We start from the raw sequence: 21,825 nt of genomic DNA on the forward strand, positions 1-21,825 counted from the left end.
TCTGATTTACAGAGTGCTGCATGAAGATTCCATGCCCTAGATCTAGATAGCGAGCCAAGCCAAGGTAATGCAGCTGACCTCGATCAGGTGTCGACACGGACTGGTATGTGGCAGGCAATGGAAACTATTCCTCTAGATCCCAAAAAAGACACTTTCAGACTAAATTATGAAATACAATTTTATTGTACAAAATTTACATTTGTTGTATGTGATGAAAAGCTAGCATAACCCTTTTGCTTACTCCTTTGTCTTTGAGATTTTCTGTGAAGATTTCCTAATACTTTCTTGGACAAAAGGTGCAAAAGATCAAAAAAGTGCAGGGGGAAGAGCACTGCCAAAGAGCAGCTTCCAGGAGCTGGGGAGTTTCCACGGCAAAGCAGGGGCAGCAGGACCGTCATTCTGCATATGAACAAAAGACTTTAATCCTTCAGCTCTGCTACCTTATCTCCCTTTACTGTTATGCTTTCATACCAAATGAAGACACATTTCAAGTTTCAAACAATATACATATGCCAGAATGGCTACAAATGATGTCTACTCAAGTAAAGTCAAATTCAAAAGGAATGGAGATTAGAAAACAAGGTGACTTGCTTCTATTTTTTAGCAAAAGCACCAGCTATTTGGCTATCAAGCAGCCTCCTGGTGCTTCGGTCCTGCCTGCAGGCCATCTCATTCCTGTGCTGTAATAAGCCCACCCACAATAGCCAACGGTCTTCATTAGGACATACTAGCTACAGTATGGCTCACATAGCAATACTTATTTCCCCCTAAAATACTACTAAACTGCACAGAATACTTGTCTAATCTTTTCTTTTTTTTGGTCAGTTGGAGGGCTTGAACTCTGGGCCTGGGCACTATCCCCGAGCTCTTTTGCTCAAAGCTAGAACTCTACCACCTTTGAGCCACAGCATCACTTCTGGTTTTCTGGTGGTTAATTGGAGATAAGAGTCTCACAGACTTTCCTGCCCAGGCTGGCTTTGAACCCCAATCCTCAGATCTCAGCCGCCTGGATAGCTACAATTACAGGTGTGAGCCACTCACGCCTGGCTGTTTATTCTTAAATTGGCCTTAATCAAACAACTATAAGAAATAAATTGGCTAATGGTCTTATTTTCAGGAGTCAGCTTACATTAAACTCTACTGGTATACTTACATAGATATCGAATGCAAGTTGATGAATACATTAGACAAATCACAGACTTATGCCATAATAAAACTTACACGTGGTTTGATGATCTGAAGCCATTCATTTAGGTACCCGACAAGACCTAATGCATCCGGGATATTATCCCCTTCTGAAACAAATTTCAGCAGAATTGCCATTTGGATTTCTTTAGAACAGCTAGAAGAAACAAAAAGAACAATCTAATATTATTCCCCTGATAGAGGATGCTGGTTCTAGTGTGCTGATTTTACAAGTAGGCTAACCTACCTGGTGAAATTTTAGGCAAGGAAAAGATATACCATCATAAAATCACTTGCTGGTCTCCCATTGCCCACCAAATGTTCTATGTGTGGGACAACACCAGGAGCCACGCACTCCCATGGGGAATCACCCCAAGGGTACAGGAAAAGCCAGGCTTTCTATCCTTGGCTATAGGACATTAGGTACCTTCTGATCTACTCCCAAAACCTACTTCAGAAGACTGAAGAAAAAAGAGACTGAACAAAAATAACACCTTTCTTATTAAAGTAGCGAAGGAAAAGTACAAGATAGTGGAATAAAGAAACCTTATTCCTCCTACAGATACCATTTTGTATTTCATACATGCAAAGCACTGTTTGCAAAGTATATGAATCCATCTGTACAAACAGTCCTTGAGGAGGTTCTAGGTGTCTGTTTGACAAATGAACTGGTTCAGAATGAGAACCAGGACACAACGCCAGGATTTGCACTCTCCCACTCCCACTCCCAAAGCGTGCTGGGTAAGTTAGTTACTGAGGGCTCCAGCATTCCTCTCCTGGAACAGGAAGATGGCAGAACTCACCTCACAAGTTGTCACGAGGTCTAACAGAGATCACGGTGGCAAAGTACAGAGATAGTGATGCATACATAGCAGACACAATGGACATGTGAGCTATTATGATAAGGCAACAAGCTTAGAGAGATTGAAAATGCAGGGTACAGTGTGGTTCAAGCCTGTAGTTCTAGCTACTAGGAGGCTGAGATCAGAGGATTTTAGTTTGAAGCTGGCCAAAACCAAAACCAAAACAAAAACCAAACAAACAAAATAGGCTGAAAATATGATTACATCTGTAGAGTAGTTGTTAAAGCTTGTTTGTTTATGCCAGTCTTTGAGCTTGAACTCAGGGCCTGAGCACTATAAGCCCTGGCTTCTTTTTGAGCCATAGCGCCACTTGTGGCTTTTTCTGTTTATGTTGTGCTGAGGAATGGAACCCAGGGTTTTATGCATGCTAGGCAAGCACTCTACTGCTAAGCCACATTCCCCACCCTTACGGTTTACTTCTGAGGCAGAGTTTTGCTCCACAGCCTCAAATAGGTCCTCCCATGTCAGCATTGTATGGGCTGGGATTCTAGATGCGTACCACCAAATCGGGATAACCCCTAAATAGGTGGAAGAGGTACGAAGTGGACATGATTTGAACTAAGTCGTTCTAACTTCAACTGTCAACTTCCTATATTGCTATAAAGGCCGCAAAGCCATTGATGAATTCACACAATGTCTGTGTAGTTTCTTCTTTGCCAACAAAGCAAAAGTATTTCCCCAAACCAAGAACTATAAGAAAAACATTAAGGGTTCTTATAGATTTTCTTAGAACTATCAGAAAATGTGCAGGACTGACAGCTACCTAGCTCCTAAGCAGGGGATGAAGAATATACAGCAGATGTGTAAGTGGAGAGACTGATTGATACGCAGCTAATTTACCACAGGTCCATCTCTAGCAAACACAAAGTAAAGTTTTTGTCCTGCTCATACTATCTCACTTTGCAACCCTTAAATCTCTCAGAGCTTCTCAATCTTCATATAAGTCCCAAGTTAGAGGAGTCTAGGTTTTTGTTTTGCTTTTTGTTTTTGTTGTTTTGCCAACCCTAGGGCTTCAACTCTGGGCCTGGGCTCTGTCTCTGAGCTTCTTTTACTCAAAGTTAGCGGTCTACCACTTGAGCCATAGCACTACTTTGGCTTTCTGTGGTGAATTGGAGGTAAGAGTCTCATACTTTTCTGCCCAGACTAGAGTTGAACTATGATCCTCAGATCTCAGCCTCCTGAGTAGCTAGAGTTACAGGCGTGAGCCACTGGTGCCTGGCTAGTTCTATATGCTCTTGCTTCAATTACACATTAGAAAAGGCTCTTTCCTAGACAAGGCTAGCTACAATGGCTCTGCCTTTATTTCAAGACTCGGGCATGTATGGTGCAGGGGTGTGGTGTAGAAGTTACACTGCTTCTACTACTTCTGTGACACAAAGAGCCAAAGAGAAGTTTCAATGCTACCCTCTGTTAAAAATGGAAGGTAAAGAATCAGTCCTTTGGCCAGGTGCCAGTGGCTCATGCCTGTAATCTTAGCTATTCAGGACACTTAAATCTGAGATTCACAATTCTGAGCCAGCCCAGGAAGCAAAGTCCCTGAGACTCTTATCTCCAATAAACGATCAAAAAGGCAAGAAGTAGAGCTGTGGCTCAAGTGGTAGAGTGCTATCCTTGAGCGAAAGAAACTCAGGGACATCACACAAGCACTGATTTGGAGAACCAAGATAAACAGACACAAACACAGACAGACAGACAGACAGACACAAACAATAAATACTTTTAGCACTCCACTCATCAACAAAAGAGTACCCATTTTTTTCAGTTATACATGCAATATTCTTTAGGGTAAGTAATATATCAGACCATAAAACAAGTCTACACAAATTGAAAAGACTGAAGTAATATAAGAAGTAATATAAAGAAGTTTATAATAACAGAAGGAATAGCATAACAGAAGGAAAACTAGGAAATTAAATAAACATGGAAATTAGGTAGAATACTTCTTTTGTGTGCAGGTCCTGGGGCTTGAACTCTGGGCCTGGAGGCTGTCCCTGAGCTCTACAGGTCAAATCTAGTGCTCTATCACCTAAGCCACAGGCCATTTCTAGTTTTCTGATGGCTAACTGAAGATAAAGAGTCTCACAGACTTTCCTGCTAGGGCTGGCTTTGAACCATGATCCTTGTATCTCTCATATTTCAGCCTCCTGAGCAGCTAGGATTACAGGTATGAGCCTCCAGAGCCCAGCTTCCCTAAGATTTTTAGTTAAAGGCCAGTGCTCTACCACTTGAGCCACCGCTCTACTTCTTGTGACTAGTGGGGGGTAAGAGTCTTAAGGTTTTCCTGCCTGGACTCTCAGCCTCCTGAGTAGCTAGGATGACAGACGTGAGCCACCATTGCCAGGCAAGACTCAAATTATTAAGATCAGAAATAAAATATTACAAACTTTACAGAAATAATTTAGGAATTATTTCTTAATGGGTGGATTTTCTACTTAAGAGTGAAGACAGTATTGTGACAGTGACTAGTAGAGATGGATATATACAGTGTGACTATACTTAATGTTACTTAACTGTAAACTTAAAAATAGTTAAAATAATACATTTTTAATGCCCTTCCTTCCTTCCTTCCTTCCCTCCCTCCCTCCCTCCCTCCCTCCTTCCCTCCCTCCCCCCCCCCTCTCTCTCTTTCTTTCTTTTTTTTGTCAGTCATGGGGCTTGAACTCAGGGCCTGGGCACTGTCCCTGAGCTCTACAGCTCAAATCTACTGCTCTACCTCTTACAGCCACAGTTCCACTTGTGGTTTTCTGGTTGTTAATTGGAGATGAGTCTCAAGGACTTTCTTGCCAGGGCTGGCTTTTGAAATGCAATCCTCAGATCTCAGCCTCTGGAGCAGCTAGGATTACAGGTGTGAGCCATCAGTGCCTAGCTTTAATGACATTTTTAAAAAAGTATTTTAAGAGGTTGCATAATTATCAGGATTCCTAAGATCTCACACTTAATACAATATTAAATACAGCTTTTCAGAAACCAATTCTACAGGTAAATTTAAATCTTTCTCCAGAAAACAAGATCTTTCATATAATACATAAATACATTTCCAAAGTTCTAATAAGTAACTCAATATACTTTAATATACATAATGTAAGGTCCACCCCTGGGAGGGCTCCATGCAGATGCTCCTGTTTAAGTCTGCGCCCAGTGCTGCATGGAACCCTCCTGGGGGTGGACCTTAAACATACATGTATGTATGTATATGCATTTTTTGAGACAAAGTCTCACTATTTTGCCCAGGCTGATATAGAACTACTGCACTCAAGTGATTCTCTGGTCACAACATCCCGAGTGCTGAGACTATAGACATGAGCCACAATACCCATTATTATTATTTTTTTCTTTTACTTTCTTTGGTACCAGAGTCTGAACTCAAGGCTTTGTTCTTGCTGGACAGACCTCAATCATTGGAGCCATACCTCTAAAGCAAAAACATTTGTTTGGTTATATTTGTTTCGATTTTTCTCTGGGCTGGCCTGGCCTACAATCATTCTACTATTTTTTTTTTTTTTTAAGTTTTGATGTGCCAGTACTGGGGCTTAAACTTAGGGCCTGGGTGTTATCCGTGGCTTTTTCACTGAAGGCTGGAGCTCTACTTGAGCCATAGTTCCATTTCCACAATTGTCCAAATTATGCTTCCCTCCATGACTAGGCTTGAGTCACTGTGTCCAGCTTTTATAGGTTAAGATGGCGGCCCAGGCTGACATCAAACCACAATCCTCCCTATCTCAGTCTCTTGGCTAGACAGGATTCATAGGTGTAAGCCACAGTAGCCAACTCCTTTTTTTTATTTTTTTTGTCAATTGAGGGCTTGAACTCAGGGCCTGCGCACTGTCCCTGAGCTCTTTTGCTTCAGACTAGTGCTCTACCACTTTGAGCCATAGCTCCACTTCTGGTTTTCTGGTAATTGATTGGATATAAATCTCATGGACTTTCCTGCCAGGGCTGGCTTTGAATCGCAATCCTCAGATCTCAGCTTCCTGAGTACCAAGGATTACAGATGAGAACCAACAGTGCCTTTTTTTTTTTTTGCCAGTCCTGGGCCTTGGACTCAGGGCCTGAGCACTGTCCCTGGTTTCTCTTTGCTCAAGGCTAGCACTCTGCCACTTGAGCCACAGCGCCACTTCTGGCCGTTTTCTATATATGTGGTGCTGGGGAATTGAACCCAGGGCTTCATGTATACAAGTCACACACTCTTGCCACTAGGTCATATTCCCAGCCCAGCCTTTTGTTTTGTTTTGTTTTTGAGATAGGGTCTCACTATTTAGCCTACATTGCCAATTTTATTTTATTTTTATTTTTTCTGCCAGTCTTGGGGCTTGGACTCGGCCTGAGCACTGTCCCTGAACTTCTTTTGATCAAGGCTAGCACTCTACCACTTGAGCCACAGCGCCACTTCTGGCCTTTTCTGTTTATGTGGTGCTAAGGAATTGAACCCAGGGCTTCATGCATGCAAGGCAAGCCCTCAACCACTAAGCCACATTCCCAGCCTGTCAATTTTATTTTTAAATAAAGTGAGTGACAAAAGCCAAGCAATCTCACCTTTCATCATAGAGCGCTTTTGTGATACCTCCTCCTGGAATACGAATACATAACTCAGAATCATTCATTTGAGGAATGCATGGGCTTTTTTCCATTTCTTCCCAGTTAAGGCTCTTTATTTTAGTTACAACACTCTTTTGCATAGAAGGTGTCAGCAGGTATCGGAAGGGAGTACTAGAAACAATCACATAATTGCATTTTCAGAGGATTCACAAATACAAAAACTTGGAAGTGGCAAATACCAGGCTTCTAAGTAAAATTACCTTAATTTCCATATATTCTATTATGCAGGCAAAATACTAGCCTCAGCAGACTATGGAAGAATAATTTATGAAAAAATAATCAGTCTAGCTTAATATTTATATATTTAGGAGACAGACTGTAAACAGGAAAACTTACTTAAACCACTCTTAAAACAAATCTATTTCCTATAGCAACTTTCCTTTCTGCCATGATTCCTATGTCTATTGTGACAGTCCTAGAAATCAGCTCGTTTTGAAAGGTGATTATGGACTTAAATTTAATTTTTCATCCTGGTTAAAAGGTTGTGTACACCGTAAATTATAAGTTAATATTCAGATTTTAGAGTAAAATGAGTAGTCTATAAAATACCAACTTTCTATGATAAAGATAAAATGTAAGGGCTTATATTTCTACTTCTGGGATACTTTGTCTCATATTTAAGAATTCACTCTGACATACTATGAAGCTGTCCTTAAAGGCAAATGGACTTATGCAAATACAGATGACTGAATATGACTGAATATAAATGAAGATTACATATCAGTATAATACATCAGTTTAACCTTTCAAAAGTTCTCAGTCAATAGGTCAGGGTTTCAACCCTAGCGTCACACACATAAAAAGTTACCCATCAAGAAGTCTTGGGTACACTTTCTCCTCTCAGTCAAGTTCTGTGCCATTGCCACACATAAAGGCAAATACTACTGGTATGGTCCAAAACTTTTCCCACCAAAGCCTTCCCTGTACCCAGCTCTACTAACCTCGGAAGATCTACCCAGCTATACTAACCACAGAGGAACTACCCAACTATACTTACCTTTCCTCCTCCTCTACTGAAATTCTAGTTAGAAGAGGTAAGACTATACATAGCGTTAAGAACTTATTTGAATTTTTCAACAGAAAAATGATCATAGAATAAAGCATAATAAAGACAGGTACATACCTGCGAAGCTGTAGATCATTACGGTGTGATGAATGGCTGCTTGAGAGAACAATAACCCTGGCACAACTACTACTTTTCACCCAGGAAAGCAGTTTTTCACAGAATGGTTTGCTTTTGTACTTTGTATGCCATGAAGTTAAAAAAAAAAAAAGAGAGAGATCTTAGTTATAAGAATATTCTATATAATATTTTATCAACTTTATATGTGATCATGACAATTTCTGGAAGCTAAAATTGCTAGTATTGTCAGAGTCACTATTTTAAAACTGAAAATTAAAAAACAAAGGGCAGGGCTGGGGATATGGCCTAGTGGCAAGAGTGCCTGCCTCGTATACATGAGGCCCTGGGTTCGATTCCCCAGCACCACATATACAGAAAACGGCCAGAAGGGGCGCTGTGGCTCAAGTGGCAGAGTGCTAGCCTTGAGCAAAAGGAAGCCAGGGACAGTGCTCAGGCCCTGAGTCCAAGGCCCAGGACTGGCCAAAAAAAAAAAAAAAAACAAAAAAAAAAAAAACAAAGGGCAATGAATTATTTATTGTTATAATTTTTTGAGAAATCTAGGTTCCAAATACTCTAAATACAATTTCCTTTTTTGTTACCTAAGTAATCTACTGTTAATTAATATTCACCACATGGTCACTGCTAGAAATTATTGGCTGAAATCTAATCATGAGGAAATCATCAGATGACTACAGAATGATGGACACAGGGCCTCCTTTTCCCAAAACAATAAAGGGAAGAATAGAAAGAGGAGGGCTACAAAGCATGATCCTTGATTGAATTCAAAATACAATGAAATTTAGGAGATAACTGAGAAACACTTTTTAAAAATTTTACTGTTATTGGGCTGGGGATATGGCCTAGTGACAAGAGTGCTTGCTTCATGTCCATGAAGCCCTGGGTTCGATTCCTCAGCACCACATACATACAAAAGGCCAGAAGTAGCGCTGTGGCTCAAGTGGCAGAGTGCTAGCCTTGAGCAAAAAGAAGCCAGGGACAGTGCTCAGGCCCTGAGTCCAAGTGCCAGGACTGGCAAAAAATAAATAAACAAACAAAATAAAAATTTACTGTTATTAGAGAGGTGATATACAGAGGAGTTACATTTACATGAGTCAGGTAATATGTACATTTCTTTTTACACTGTGTCATCTGTTCCCTCATTCACTCTCTGCGTAACACATTTTTTTTTTTTTGACCAGTCCTGGGGCTTGGCCTTGGCCTTGGCCTGGGCACGGTCCCTGAGCTTCTTTTTTGCTCAAGGCTAGCACTTTGCCACTGAGCCACAGCGCCACTTCTGGCTTTTTCTGTGTATGTGGTACTAAGGAATTGAACCCAGGGCTTGGTGCATGCTAGGCAAGCACTCTACCACTAAGCCACATTCCCAGCCCTGAGTAACACTTTTGAAAAAGTTATTACATGCTGGGTTTTCCTTAGGTCAGTGGCAGGTGTTATAGTTGTGACAAGAATGTCTTTTTTGTGGCGCAGACACTGACCACAGCTAGTCACCTGCTCTACCAGACTCAAAGCCCTCGCACCTGTCCTTGCTGTTGAAAGTTGTGTTAGCATTTACGGGTAAAGTATCCTATTGCTAGCCGATTTCTGGATTATTTTACAGAAGAAAATAGTTGTCTGTGTGTTTGTGTATGCAGGCATAGAGAGATCAAGCAGGTGTGACAACATGTTAACAACTGACAAATCTGAATTACAAAATTTGGGGGGCCCTACTTTATGAAAACAAAGGATAATCAGTAACTAAAATTTAAAATGCAAATGAAAAATGACTCAAAAAAAGACATTAGAGGTAAGGTGATTTAGCTCTGTGGAATAGTGCTTGTCTATAAGTATATAAAATGGTTATTTCAATTTTATTTTTTTGGTCAGTTGTGGGGCTTGAACTCAGGGCTTAGGTGCTATCCCTGAGCTCTTTTGCTCAAGGCTAGCACTCTGCCACTTTAAGCCACAGTTCCAATTCAGGCTTTTTGAATAGTTAATTGTAGATAAAAGAGTCTCAAAGGGATTTTTCTGCCCGGGCTGGCTTCAAACCATGATCCTCAGATCTCAGCCTCCTGAGTAGCTGGGACTATAGGCATGAGCCACCAGTGCCTGCTGCCTATCTCAATTTTAAAAATGACACTGGAAGAGGACCAAAACGTCATGTGGTACAATCTACACATGTTGGGTACTCTCCCTACATAATACTTTTAATGAAGAAAGGAGTCTCATAAGCTCACAAATGGTCAAAGCAGCCTCAAACTATCAGCCAGCACAATTGGTTACTGTGGTTTCCTTATACGACAGTGTGTCAAAAGTACAGTACATACATCTCTGGCAACAATGCGATGGACACCACAGACAGAACTCCAAGGAAAGAAAGCTAGAGGAATGCACACCACACGATGTCATCTACGTAAGAATGGTACAGAATGCCAAGAAAAGAAAGCTAGAGGAGTGCACACCTCACAATGTCATCTATAGAAGAATGGTCATGGCTTTTACTGCCTCATCAGGAGGTTGGGTTTCACAATTTACTTTGTGAAAACTCATCAGGTTATACATCTGCGAACTGTGTGGTTCTCTCCATGTATATCTCAATAAAAAGTTAAAGCATGCATTACAGAGTTAACATTCCAACTAAGATCGCCTATTTCCAGCTGAGCCTGGAGGTTCAGGCCTGCAATCCCATCACTGAAGAAGTTGAGGCAGGAGGGCAGCAAGTTTGACACCTGCCTGAACAGCACAGTGGGACTGTCTCAAGAAACCAAACAACCTCATATATTTCTGACATCCTGAACAAATGGGACTGGATTCATTTCAAGGAAGCCACTCAACCACTATTTACTGTGAATGTCTCTGGGAACAAAGCACTGCTGTAGCTGTGGTAAAACGGTAGATACCACAGGCCTGGTTCCCTCAGAATGCTTACTTTCCATCAGAGAGGTAGGTAATAAGCACACATATGACATGTCAAGTACTGATGTTTTCATTTATTTTTGGTGGTATTGGGGCTTGAACTTATGGCCCCACACTTGGTAGCTAGGTACTCTTTCACTTGAGCTACACCACCAGGCCTTTTAGTTTGTTATTTTTCAGGCCAACCTCAGACAGAGAGTTTCCTACCTACGGCTTCCCTAGTAGCTGGGATTACAGGCATGCACCATGCCTGGCTTACTAACTGACATAAGGTCTCACTATTTACTTGAGATGGCCTCAAACCACGATCTTCTCAGTCTCTACCTTCCTGGTGAGTGGAATTGCAGCCATAAGCCACAGTGCCTGGCCCTATTAATGATTTCTGAAGACATGAACACCGGATAGATGAGAGGACAGAAAGGATGGGCAGGGAAGTAACAAAGACTAAAGGAAGTAAGAAATTTGGATCTCAAGAAGGAAAGCATTCCCAGCAGAGAAATAGTGGGAGAACTGAGATGGCAGCGAGCTTGATGCGTGTGAACTGACATTGGCAGCCAGTGCGGCAGAAGGTCAGATCATGTTCAGCACTCTTCGTGATGATGGCATGCTCCTTATGACAGCTTCCTGACACTGGGAACTGGAGCCATGACGAGTGGAACTGACAACTGACGTTTTCATTCACTAGTTACAATTTATATGCTGGGCTGTGGGTATAGCAGAGCAGTTGTCTAGCATGAGGGGGTCCTGGATTCCATACACAGCTAACTGGCAGTGACTGGTTTTCCTTAAGTGGTAGCAAGTGGAAAGTTGGATTCAGAAGATATTTTGGTATTTATGTACATAACTTGACAAACATATAATTTATACACAGATGTCAGTGGTTGAAATGTAATTCAAATGGGATAAATCTACAATATTGATAAACCTAAATTTGTCACCAACAGTACCTGAATGGAAAATGTAACAGACCCAAGATAAAAGTCTCAGTTCCCTTCCATATAACCATGAAATAAGAGTAATATATGCAATCATTATGAAGTTATATCTGTAGGGTCACATTATTTTTAACTATAGATATAATATAGCAGAAATGATTTTTAAGTCTTAATTCTTCATAAGACTAACTCTCTCATTTTATTTTACTTTACAAAATTTTAAAAAGTAAATGTAACACACCAACCTTAATAAAAACAGATCTTAACTGAAGAGCCACTAGCTTTCTTGAAGGTAGTGAATATACTACAAAGAAAATGAAATCATAAGAAGTTAATAAGTTGAAATTACTAATGATAAAACAATATCCAAGTTATTATAGCTTGATTATAGCTTGCTTTTGCATCTCAGTATTTTCTTTTTTTTTTTTTTTGCCAGTCCTGGGGCTTGAACTCAAGGCCTGAGCACTGTCTCTAGCTTCCTTTTGCTCAAGGCTAGCACTCTACCATTTGAGCCACAGCACCACTTTTGGCTTTTTCTATAAATGGGGTGCTAAGGACATGAACCCAGGGCTTCAGGCAAGCACTCTACCACTAATTCATATTCCCAGCCTGCATTCTCAGTATTTTCAATAACGAAAAATATAAATTGGACACAGTGGCTCATGTTTATAACAGCACCTACATGGGAGTTGGAGACTGGGAGGATCATGGCTTGAGGTCAGCTCAGGCAAAGGTTAGCAAAATCCTATCTCAATAGTAAGGAACTGTCATCCCAGCTACTTGGGAAGCACAAATAGGAGGATCATGGCCAAAGTTTTCCTGGAAAAAACCCTCAAGACCTTATTAAAAAATAAATTAAAAAAAATAAGGCTGGGATTATGATTCAAGTGACAGAATGGTTGCCTAGCAAACACAAGGCCCTGAGTTCAAACATCAGCATAGCCACAAAAAACCATATTTGAATACATATATACACATATTTTATATACACACACACATAAAATGTATGTGATTTTTTTTTTTTTTTTGGCTAGTCCTGGGGCTTGAACTCAGGGCCTGGGCACTGTCCCTGAGCTTCTTTTGCTCAAGACTAGCACTCGACCACTTGAGCCATAGTACTACTTGCAGCTTTTTCTGTTTATGTGGTACTGAGGAATCGAACCCAGGGTTTCATGCATGCTAGGCAAGGAATCTACCACTCAGTCACATTCCCAGCCCTGTGTCTTTCTTTTGAGATGAGGTCTTCCTATGCTGCCTAGCCTAGCTTTAAACTCACAATTCTCCAGCCTCAGCCTCCTGTGAAGCTGAGGTTATAGGCAAATGGCACCTTTAAAACACATGCAGTGTATCAACTGGTTAAAAGAACACATTTTTCTTAGGCACTTATCCTATATAATAATCTGTTTTTTTAAGCTGGCATGGCAACATGCCTCCTGTAGTCCTAACCACTGTGGAAAGTGAGGCAGGAGAGAGTTTGGGCCCAACAGTTTGGGTCTGGACTACACACCACATCAGGCCACATCTCTTAAAATAGTTTCTTTACTTCTGACTTCAGATGCAAAATCAGAGTTTTTTCTCCCTGGAAATTTCTGGTATTGTAACAAAATTCTTAAGAAACCTAAACTTTTAGTTTCTGATATCTTCCCTCATCTCTCCTAAGAACGGCAACACTTACTGAGATTAATGGAAGAAACAGTAAAAAGAAGAGAATGTTAGCCATATAATCAAATCATGGAACAGGTATGCTTGTATTTTTTAGGACATTTTGAAGGACCTGAATTAGTATAAAATTTTCTGTGAGTTGATGTGTGTAATTTTCTTTTCTTCTGGGGAAAAGATTTATATGTCCACTAGATTTTAAAAGTGGCCTACTCAAGTAACACGTAAGGCTCCCTTGCTCAATTTCACATCTACAAATGAGCTCTTGTATGAACAGAGGGCAGAAAAGAGCCAATAAGGAGACAGGTCTAGGTCACTGTGTTAGGCTTTTACAGTAAAAGCTTTTTGGGGGCAACGCTGGCACTTGAATTCAAGCCTCATGTTTGCTAGACAGATGCTCTGCCACTTGAATCACACTCTCACTCCCAAGACTAAGCTTTACGATAATATAAAGAGATCACATTAGCTGGGTACTGGTGGTTCATCCTTGTAATCCTAGCTACTCAGGAGGCTGAGATCTGAGGATCTTGGTGTGAAGAGAGCCCAGGCACAGAAATCCCATGACACTCTTATCTCTAATTAACCACTTAAAAACTAGAAGTGGCACTGTGGGGCTCAAAGTGGTAGAGCACTATAGCCCTGAGCACAAAAGCTCAGGGACAGCATACAGGCCCTGAGTTCAAAAGCTCCAGGACTAACAAGAAGAAAAAAAAACAAAAACAAATCTGACACATCATCTTCAGTAACAGCAAAACTCACATTTTCTATCAGTGAAACATGAACATTTGGTTGTTAGGATTCTGTTTCCGTGTACTTTTTCTTCCGATGTAATATATGAGTTAGATGAATAAACCAAACGACAGCACAAGGAGATCAGACAAATGCAGAAGGTAATATATTCTATAGTCAATTAGCTAGACTTTTCTTCAATAATTTTTTGTGTGTGGTGAAGAAGAATAAAAAGGACTTTTATCTTCTAAAGTAAATGATTCAAGGGTGCAACAGTAAGGTGTACAATAGGTTCTGACCTAAAGGAGCTAAATAAGTGACATTTTGGAGTAAACTGGGCTAATATGAATGGTATGAGATACAAGAAGATACTAGAAAATCACTGTGTGAGATGCAGTGGCAGGGTAGTAAGGTCTCTGGGGTTATATGCCTTGATTAGAATCCCAGTTATATCAGTTATCAGACATGTGGCCTTGAACAACAGAACTTCTTTATGCCATTCCTCCTCATCTATCTTATGGTTTTGTTTTTGTTTTTTGGGTTTTTTGTTTTTTTTTGGCCAGTCCTGGGGCTTGGACTCAGAGCCTTAGCACTGTTCCTGGCTTCTTTTTGCTCAAGGCTAGCACTCTGCCACTTGAGCCACAGCGCCACTTCTGGCCATTTTCTGTATATGTGGTGCTGGGGAATTGAACCCAGGGCCTCATGTATACGAGGCAAGCTCTCTTGACACTAGGCCATATCCCCAGCCCCCTCATCTATCTTATGAGGGGGCTGAGGATATAGCTTGGCCGAACAGCACTTGCTTGGAATGTACAAGGCCCTGGTTCAATACCCAGCAGTAATAAAAAAAAATTAAAAATTAAAAAAGAAAGAAAAAAATACAAAAAGAAATAAAAAGCACCTAAAACTACATTGAGCTCAAAAGTAAATACTCAGTGAATGATAGCTTTTATCACTAAAGTATATAAATCCTATATTTTTAGTTATTGAAAATACTGAGATACAATGGCTATAATAATTCATAGTTGTTTTTTTTTGCGGGGGGGGGGGGTTGGTACCATGTAAACAGAAAAAGCCAGAAGTGGCATGCTGTGGCACTAGCCTTGAGCAAAAGAAGCCAGGGACAGTACTCAAGCCCTGAGTTCATGCCCCAGGACTGTCAAAAAACAAACAAACAAAAAACAATTGGCTTAGCCTCCAAGATTAATTCTCTTAGCTCTATCTCCCAAACAGCTGTGATTGATTACACATACCCAGCCACCTTAATAATTTTTTATTGTGTGTGTGTGTGTGTGTGTGTGTGTCTTGGGATTGAACTAAAGGCCTGCGTGCTGTCCTTGAGCTTCTGTACTCAAGGTTAGTGCTCTACCACTTGAGCCACAGCTCCACTTCTGGATTTTTGGTAGCTAGTAAGAATTAAAAGTCTCATGGACTTTCCTGCCCAGGATGGCTTCAAACCTTGATCCTCAGATCTTAGCATCCAGAGTAGTTAGGATTACAGGCGCGAGCCACAGGTACCTGGCAAATCTTTTATCTTTTAAGGCATAAAATAATTTATTCTTAAATTAACAAAGTCACATTTCCTCCAGGAATTTCTGTAATAAGCTTATTTCCCGGGCTGGGAATATGGCATAGTGGTAGAGTGCTTGCCTTGTATACATGAAGCCCTGGGCTCGATTCCTCAGCACCACATATACAGAAAAGGCCAGAAGTGACACTGTGGCTCAAGTGGCAGAGTGCTAACCTTGAGCAAAAAGAAGCCAGGGACAGTACTCAGGCCCTGAGTTCAAGCTCCAGCACTGGCAAAAAAAAAAAAAAAAAGATTATTTCTCCAAAGTGAATTTTATTATGGTAAGCTAAGAACTTTATATATGGTAACTAAGATATTAGTTTGTCTTTCTTTTTTTTTTCCTTTTTTAAAAATTTATTTTTTATTTATTTTCTCTCGTATTCCCATCTCATGGTTTTACCCCTACTATCACTTTAACTGATCTTAGTACTCTGGATACTGTGTATACGTATATTGGAACTAGGGAAGGAAAATGGAATACCAAAATTGAGATAGAAAGGATAAAAAGACAAACTGTTGCAACAGTAATACTTACAAAATCATTTGGTATAAACCAATTGTACAACTCCTGGAGTAGGGAGTGGGGGGCAGAGAGAGAAATAGGGAGGAGAGAGGCGGAGGAAAAATGAGGGAGGAGGTAACAAGTTGGATAAGAAATGTACTTGCCTTACATATGAAACTGTAACCTCTCTGTACTTCACTTTGACAAAAAAGAAGAAAAAAAGAAGCCTTCAGGCCTCTCTCTCTCTTTCTCTCCCCTCCTTCTCTCTCTCTCTCTCTCCTCCCTCCCTCTCTCTGTGTTTAAAATTTGCAGTTTGTCTTTCAATCTATCAATGGCCTCTCAAGCTCTTCTCACATGTTCTGATTTGATATTACAATGGTTAAACAGCCAGGCAGTGGCTCACTATCAATGTTCTACAATACTCTTTTTCCCAGATAGTGAGAAAAGTCCCTGTGAGACTTTTTTTTTTTTGGCCAGTCCTGGGCCTTGGACTCAGGGCCTGAGCACTGTCCCTGGCTTCTTCCCGCTCAAGGCTAGCACTTTGCCACTTGAGCCACAGCGCCACCTCTGGCCGTTTTCTGTATATGTGGTGCTGGGGAATCGAACCTAGGGCCTCGTGTATCCGAGGCAGGCACTCTTGCCACTAGGCTATATCCCCAGCCCCCCCTGTGAGACTTTTATCTCCAATTAACTGGAAATGAAGCTGTGGCTCAAAGTGGCAGAGTACTAGCCTTGTGCAGAAGAGCTCAGGGACAGTGCCCAGACCCTGAGTTCAAGCCTTAGGACTGTCAAAAAATAAATGGTTAAACAAATGATTAAAAGGCTGAAAGGAAGCAACTAAATGCTCTTATACTTCATAATTAATAGAAGCTTTCCCCTCTTCACTTGGTGCTATCCTACATTTACAACCATTGTTCCCTGATGTCAAGCCTGACAGGGAGAAATTACAGAGTTTTATGTTAAAGGAAAAGCATATACTATCAATCTGAGCCAGCACAAGGCAAAAAGCAAGAACCTATCACAGCAAGACTGGTGGCTCATGCCTGCAATCCTAGCTACTTAGGAGGGTGAGATCTAAGGTCTGTGGTTCAAAGCTAGCCTTGGCAGGAAAGTCCATGAGACTCTGATCTCCAAATAGCCACTGAAATCCAGAAGTGGAGCTGTGGCTCAAGTAATAGATTGCTAGCCTTCAGCTACAAAGCTCAAGGACAGTGGTCAGGCCCTGAGTTCAAGCCCCAGGACCAACACATACACACACAAAATGCATTCCTTTCCTAATAAACTTCATATTAGAAAGGGAAGATGCTGGCTGGGGATATGGCCTAGTGGCAAGAGTGCCTGCCTTGTATACATGAGGCCCTGGGTTCGATTCCCCAGCACCACATATACAGAAAATGGCCAGAAGTGGCGCTGTGGCTTAAGTGGCAGAGTACTAGCTTTGAGCAAAAAGAAGTCAGGGACAGTGCTCAGCCCCTGAGTCCAAGCCCCAGGACTGGCCAAAAAAAAAAAAAAAAAGAAAGGGAAGATGCTGTGGGGCTCTGTTTGTCATCTTCTCTCTTACTGTCTAGGATTCTTCTACAGAAAAACAAAGACTATATTTGGTCACATAGCACGGGGGCTTCTGACCGGGTGTAAGAAGCATAGACCAAGAAGGGGAGAAGGGGATATGCTGGTGAGCAGAAGCCACACCTGCTATGGCCAAGGCCCTTTAGCTCACTTACACGGAGCCTCTTTCCAGGCCTCAAGGACACTGCCATGAACTCTCTTACACAAGAGATTAACTTATAGCTCTTCTACAGGAGTCTTTCTTCTTTCTATCAAATCCAACTTGTGCTTTTTATTTCATCATTAAGCATCAGTGCCCCTTCATCTACTGCACTTTAGCTCCAGCCTTTTCTTTTGCCAGTCCTGGGCCTTGGACTCAGGGCCTGAGCACTGTCCCTGATTTCTTTTTGCTCAAGGCTAGTAATCTGCCACTTGAGCCACAGCGCCACTTCTGGCCATTTTCTATATATGTGGTGCTGGAGAATCGAATCCAGGGCTTCAAGTATGGGAGGCAGGCACTCTTGCCACTAGGCTATATTCCCAGCCCAGCTCCTGCCTTTTTGTTTAAAAGACAAACTCTTGCTATATTGCTTAGGCTGGACTTGAACTCCTGGGCTGAAATGATTCTCTTGCTTCAGCCTTCCTTGTAGGTAGGGTATAGGTATGTGTCACCATGCCTAGCTTAGTGTCCAATTTCCAAATTAAAAGACTCAAGCCAAGTTTGGTGGTATACACCTGTAATTCTAACACTTGAGTGGCAGAGATAGGAAGATTATGTTTGAGACCAGTCTGGACTACACAGTTAGTGCCAAGCCAGCTTGGGGTGCATAGTGAGACCTTGGGTCAAAACCATACACAAAACAACTCTACATTGTGGTAGGAAAAACAAAAAACAAAACTATGCTAAAGATGTACCTTCAGCATTGATAGTGAGTTCTGTTGAATCTTCTTCTGCAGTTGCATATGGATTGTTTCCAACCATTGGCACCAGACAATCTGTATAGAAGTAACCAATCTTAGACATGTTCAGTGTAGAAATAATCAGATCCATTGCAAGCTGGCCAACATTCCCAACAGACACAGCTGGCTAAAAAAACAAACAAACAAAAGATACATTAATTGAGTCACCAAAATCATCAGCACTCTAAAAAGTTTAGACAAGACAATAACCACAGCAATAGGATGGAATGCTTCTGTACAGGTGCACAGGTACATACTGACTTTCATGCAGTAAAACAAACCAACAGAAGTTTCTGCCCTCATGAAGCTTCCATTCTAGTGGTTTGCATGTAATAAACAAAATAAACATTAAAGTATACAGTGTTTAAGTGTTATGGAGAAAAAGTGAGTGGGAATGTGTTTGTGGTTGGTTCCCATTTTAAATAAGGTGATTAAGAAAAGACGTACTTCAGAAGACAAATGACTACATACCCGAATAAGCTAAAGAACCCTATCACCCTGGGAAAAGAATATTGTAGATAGTGAAAAAGCAGTGTTAAGGGATATGAGGTACAAACAAAAGCAATCTTGGCCTTGTCAGTTTGCTTGCTTTCTCGTCTCTTTCCCTATCCACTCCCAGAAGTTGGGAGTGACCCTTTTATTTATACACACACACACAACTTCAAAGACCCAAATATCTACCTATATCCCACGATTCTTTTCTGAGTTCCAATCTACTGAACATAGCCATCTGATTGGCATAGGAAGCTCATTCAACAGGTGCCAGACTAAACTTTTGTCCAATCTTGTCCTTTTATCTGTATTTCAACAAAAGAGCAACATTATTCACTCATTGGCTTACGTCAGGAAATTTGTTCCTTTTTCTTTAACAACTACATCTGATACATGAATATATAATATATCGTAGCCCAGGCTGGTCCCAAACTCATGATTCTTTCCACTTCAGTCTCCTATCTTGAGTATTCTCTCCTTCAGTATTTGGGGCTGAACTCAGGACCTCTAGGCAAGTGCTTTACCACTTGAGTTATACCCTTAGGCCTTTTGCTTTTGGTTTGATTTTCCAATAGGATTTCATGGTAACTTTGCTTGGGCTGGCTTCCAACTGTGATCCTCTTATGTCTTCTGCTTCCCAAGCAACTGAGACTATAGGCATTCATCACATCCCCCCATCTGTGGTTTGTTGTTGTTTTGCTAATTTTTCCCAGGCTAGTGGTGAATTAGGAGCCTCCTGTCTCTGCCTCTCTACTAGCTGAGATTAAAGCAGGCGTCATAGTGGTCAGCATCTCAAAGTCTCTTTAATGAACTCCTCCATTGCATTCTTCTAACAATTGCCTTCTTCCTGTCTTCAGTTTCCTGAGAATTTTCTAACCTTTCATTAATATCACCTGGCTACTTCCCTTCCCAATGATTTTGCTACTTTGGCTAGGCTCATCTGTATCATCCCTCCTTTCCTTACTAACGAATTATTCCTATCATCATGTACACATGTTCTAATACCTTTTATTCTAAAAAAAACAAGCCTCTAATGACTCCACGTATTTCCCTAGCTGCCACCTCCCTTCTCACCCTACAGAGCCAACCAAACTTTACCACATTGTCCACTAAAGCTTAACAACCTTATCTTTGAACTGATGAATACACAACATATACAATTCTTCATCTCAAATACAGCTGCACACTCTAATAAGGCTTTTACTTATTTAACCCATTTCAATAAGGCTACTAGTCCACCCTCTACCACTCCAGTTAGTAACTGTGCCTAGATGGCTGCCATTTGTCTATGTGTTGCTGAATCTAAATAGACAGTTGGAATAAAAGCTCTCTCTCTAGTTTTACATAACTAAAAACAATGTACTCTCCAGTGGTGCCTTCTGGGTTCACAGAGCCTCCAGCCTACTCTTTCCCAATGTGTCATTTCATATTCTTTGCAGCCAATGCTCCATGCTGTGTCAGATATTAACACCCCTGCCCTAGCTCCCGCACTTTGTACTGGGGCTTGAACTCAGGGCCTCATGTTTAGCTTAGTATTTCTGCTCAAAGCTGGCACTCTACCGCTTAAGCCACACCTCCACTTCTAGCTGTTGTTGTTTGCTAGTTAATTGGAGATAGGAGTCCCTCAGATTTTTCTGCCTAGGTTGGCTTCGAACATTGGTCCTCAGATCTCAGCCTCCCGAGCAGGTAGGATTACAGGCTTTAGGCCAACAGCACCCACCAACAGACATTAATTTCTCTAAGAAGCTTTTCTTGACCGGTCCATCTGTTGCGTTCCTCCTATTACCTTCGGGCTTTTCTGTATGTTTTATCAAACTTCCTAATTATATTGCTCTTACTGATTGACGTGAGTTTTCAAAGAGAATGCAAACGCTGAGAACAAGCACTTCTAAAACAGAATGTTTTATGAACAGAACGTTCATAACAGAATGTTTACTGAAACAATGACTGAATGCCGGCAACGGCGCAATTGTCCACAGGCAAATGCTACTTTTATTCGTCGATCAGTAGTTGTCTGATGACAATGACAGGCTTGGCTTAGGACTGTCTCTAAACTATTTGGAAACTGACTTTCAGGGGTAAAATTCAGGCGTGCCCCACACACGGTATGTACAGTGTTTGCGTACTATACGGAGAGAACACGTCCTGACAGTCAGCACAGGCTGTACCGACACGAAGCATCAATTCCCCTCCTCCCAGGGCCGAGAGGGCCCGCGACCTGGGTCCGGGCGGCGACGGCCCCAGGCCCGAGCGGAGACTCACCATCAAGAGGGTGAAGCCCGTGAAGTCGGGCACCGACTCCCCGCAGGGAACGAACATGTTTGCAGCGGGGTGGGAGGAAGGGTGTGAACCGCACCGGAGGAGGTCGCCGGGAGGGAGGAAGGCCGAGAGCGGGGCCGAGCACACACCTCTCGGTCCCCAGAGCAGAGCCCGACGCCGAGCCGGCCGGGTCCTTCAATCCCCTCGGCGCCGCGCTCTGAGGGCTGCCCGGCCTCCTGCCTGCACGCAGGGCCGAACGGGGCCGCCACCAGGGGTGGGAGAGGGTGAGAGCAGAGCGAGGAGGATGCTGCCAAGACCGGGTGGCGCGCGGAGGCCGTGCGGGGCCGGTCCCGTGGCGAGGTGAGCTGCGGGCGGAAGCGATCAGGCAGCGCGGCGGACAGCCCCGAAGCCGGTCCTTACGGCGCCGTTTGAAAACAGTTGGCGCGGGTGCCGCGGCAACCTCAGCTCCCGCCCAGACGCCGCTCTGACGCCGCGCT

At 42.0% G+C, this 21,825-nt stretch overlaps 1 protein-coding gene across 1 annotated transcript; it reads right to left on the reverse strand.

Moving 5' to 3' along the window:
- Nucleotides 1–164: 164 nt before the first annotated feature.
- On the reverse strand, nucleotides 165–21,497 carry Psmg2 (proteasome assembly chaperone 2). The gene is made up of 7 exons (XM_048363490.1): nucleotides 21,332–21,497; nucleotides 18,533–18,704; nucleotides 11,858–11,916; nucleotides 7,768–7,886; nucleotides 6,582–6,755; nucleotides 1,222–1,342; nucleotides 165–399 (listed from the first exon to the last, which is right to left on the reverse strand). The coding sequence occupies exons 1-7, from the start codon at nucleotides 21,386–21,388 to the stop codon at nucleotides 307–309; spliced, it is 795 nt and encodes a 264-aa protein (XP_048219447.1). The 5' UTR covers nucleotides 21,389–21,497; the 3' UTR covers nucleotides 165–306.
- Nucleotides 21,498–21,825: the final 328 nt, after the last annotated feature.

Source organism: Perognathus longimembris, chromosome 15 (genome assembly GCF_023159225.1).
Source record: "Perognathus longimembris pacificus isolate PPM17 chromosome 15, ASM2315922v1, whole genome shotgun sequence".
Taxonomy (NCBI): domain Eukaryota; kingdom Metazoa; phylum Chordata; class Mammalia; order Rodentia; family Heteromyidae; genus Perognathus; species Perognathus longimembris.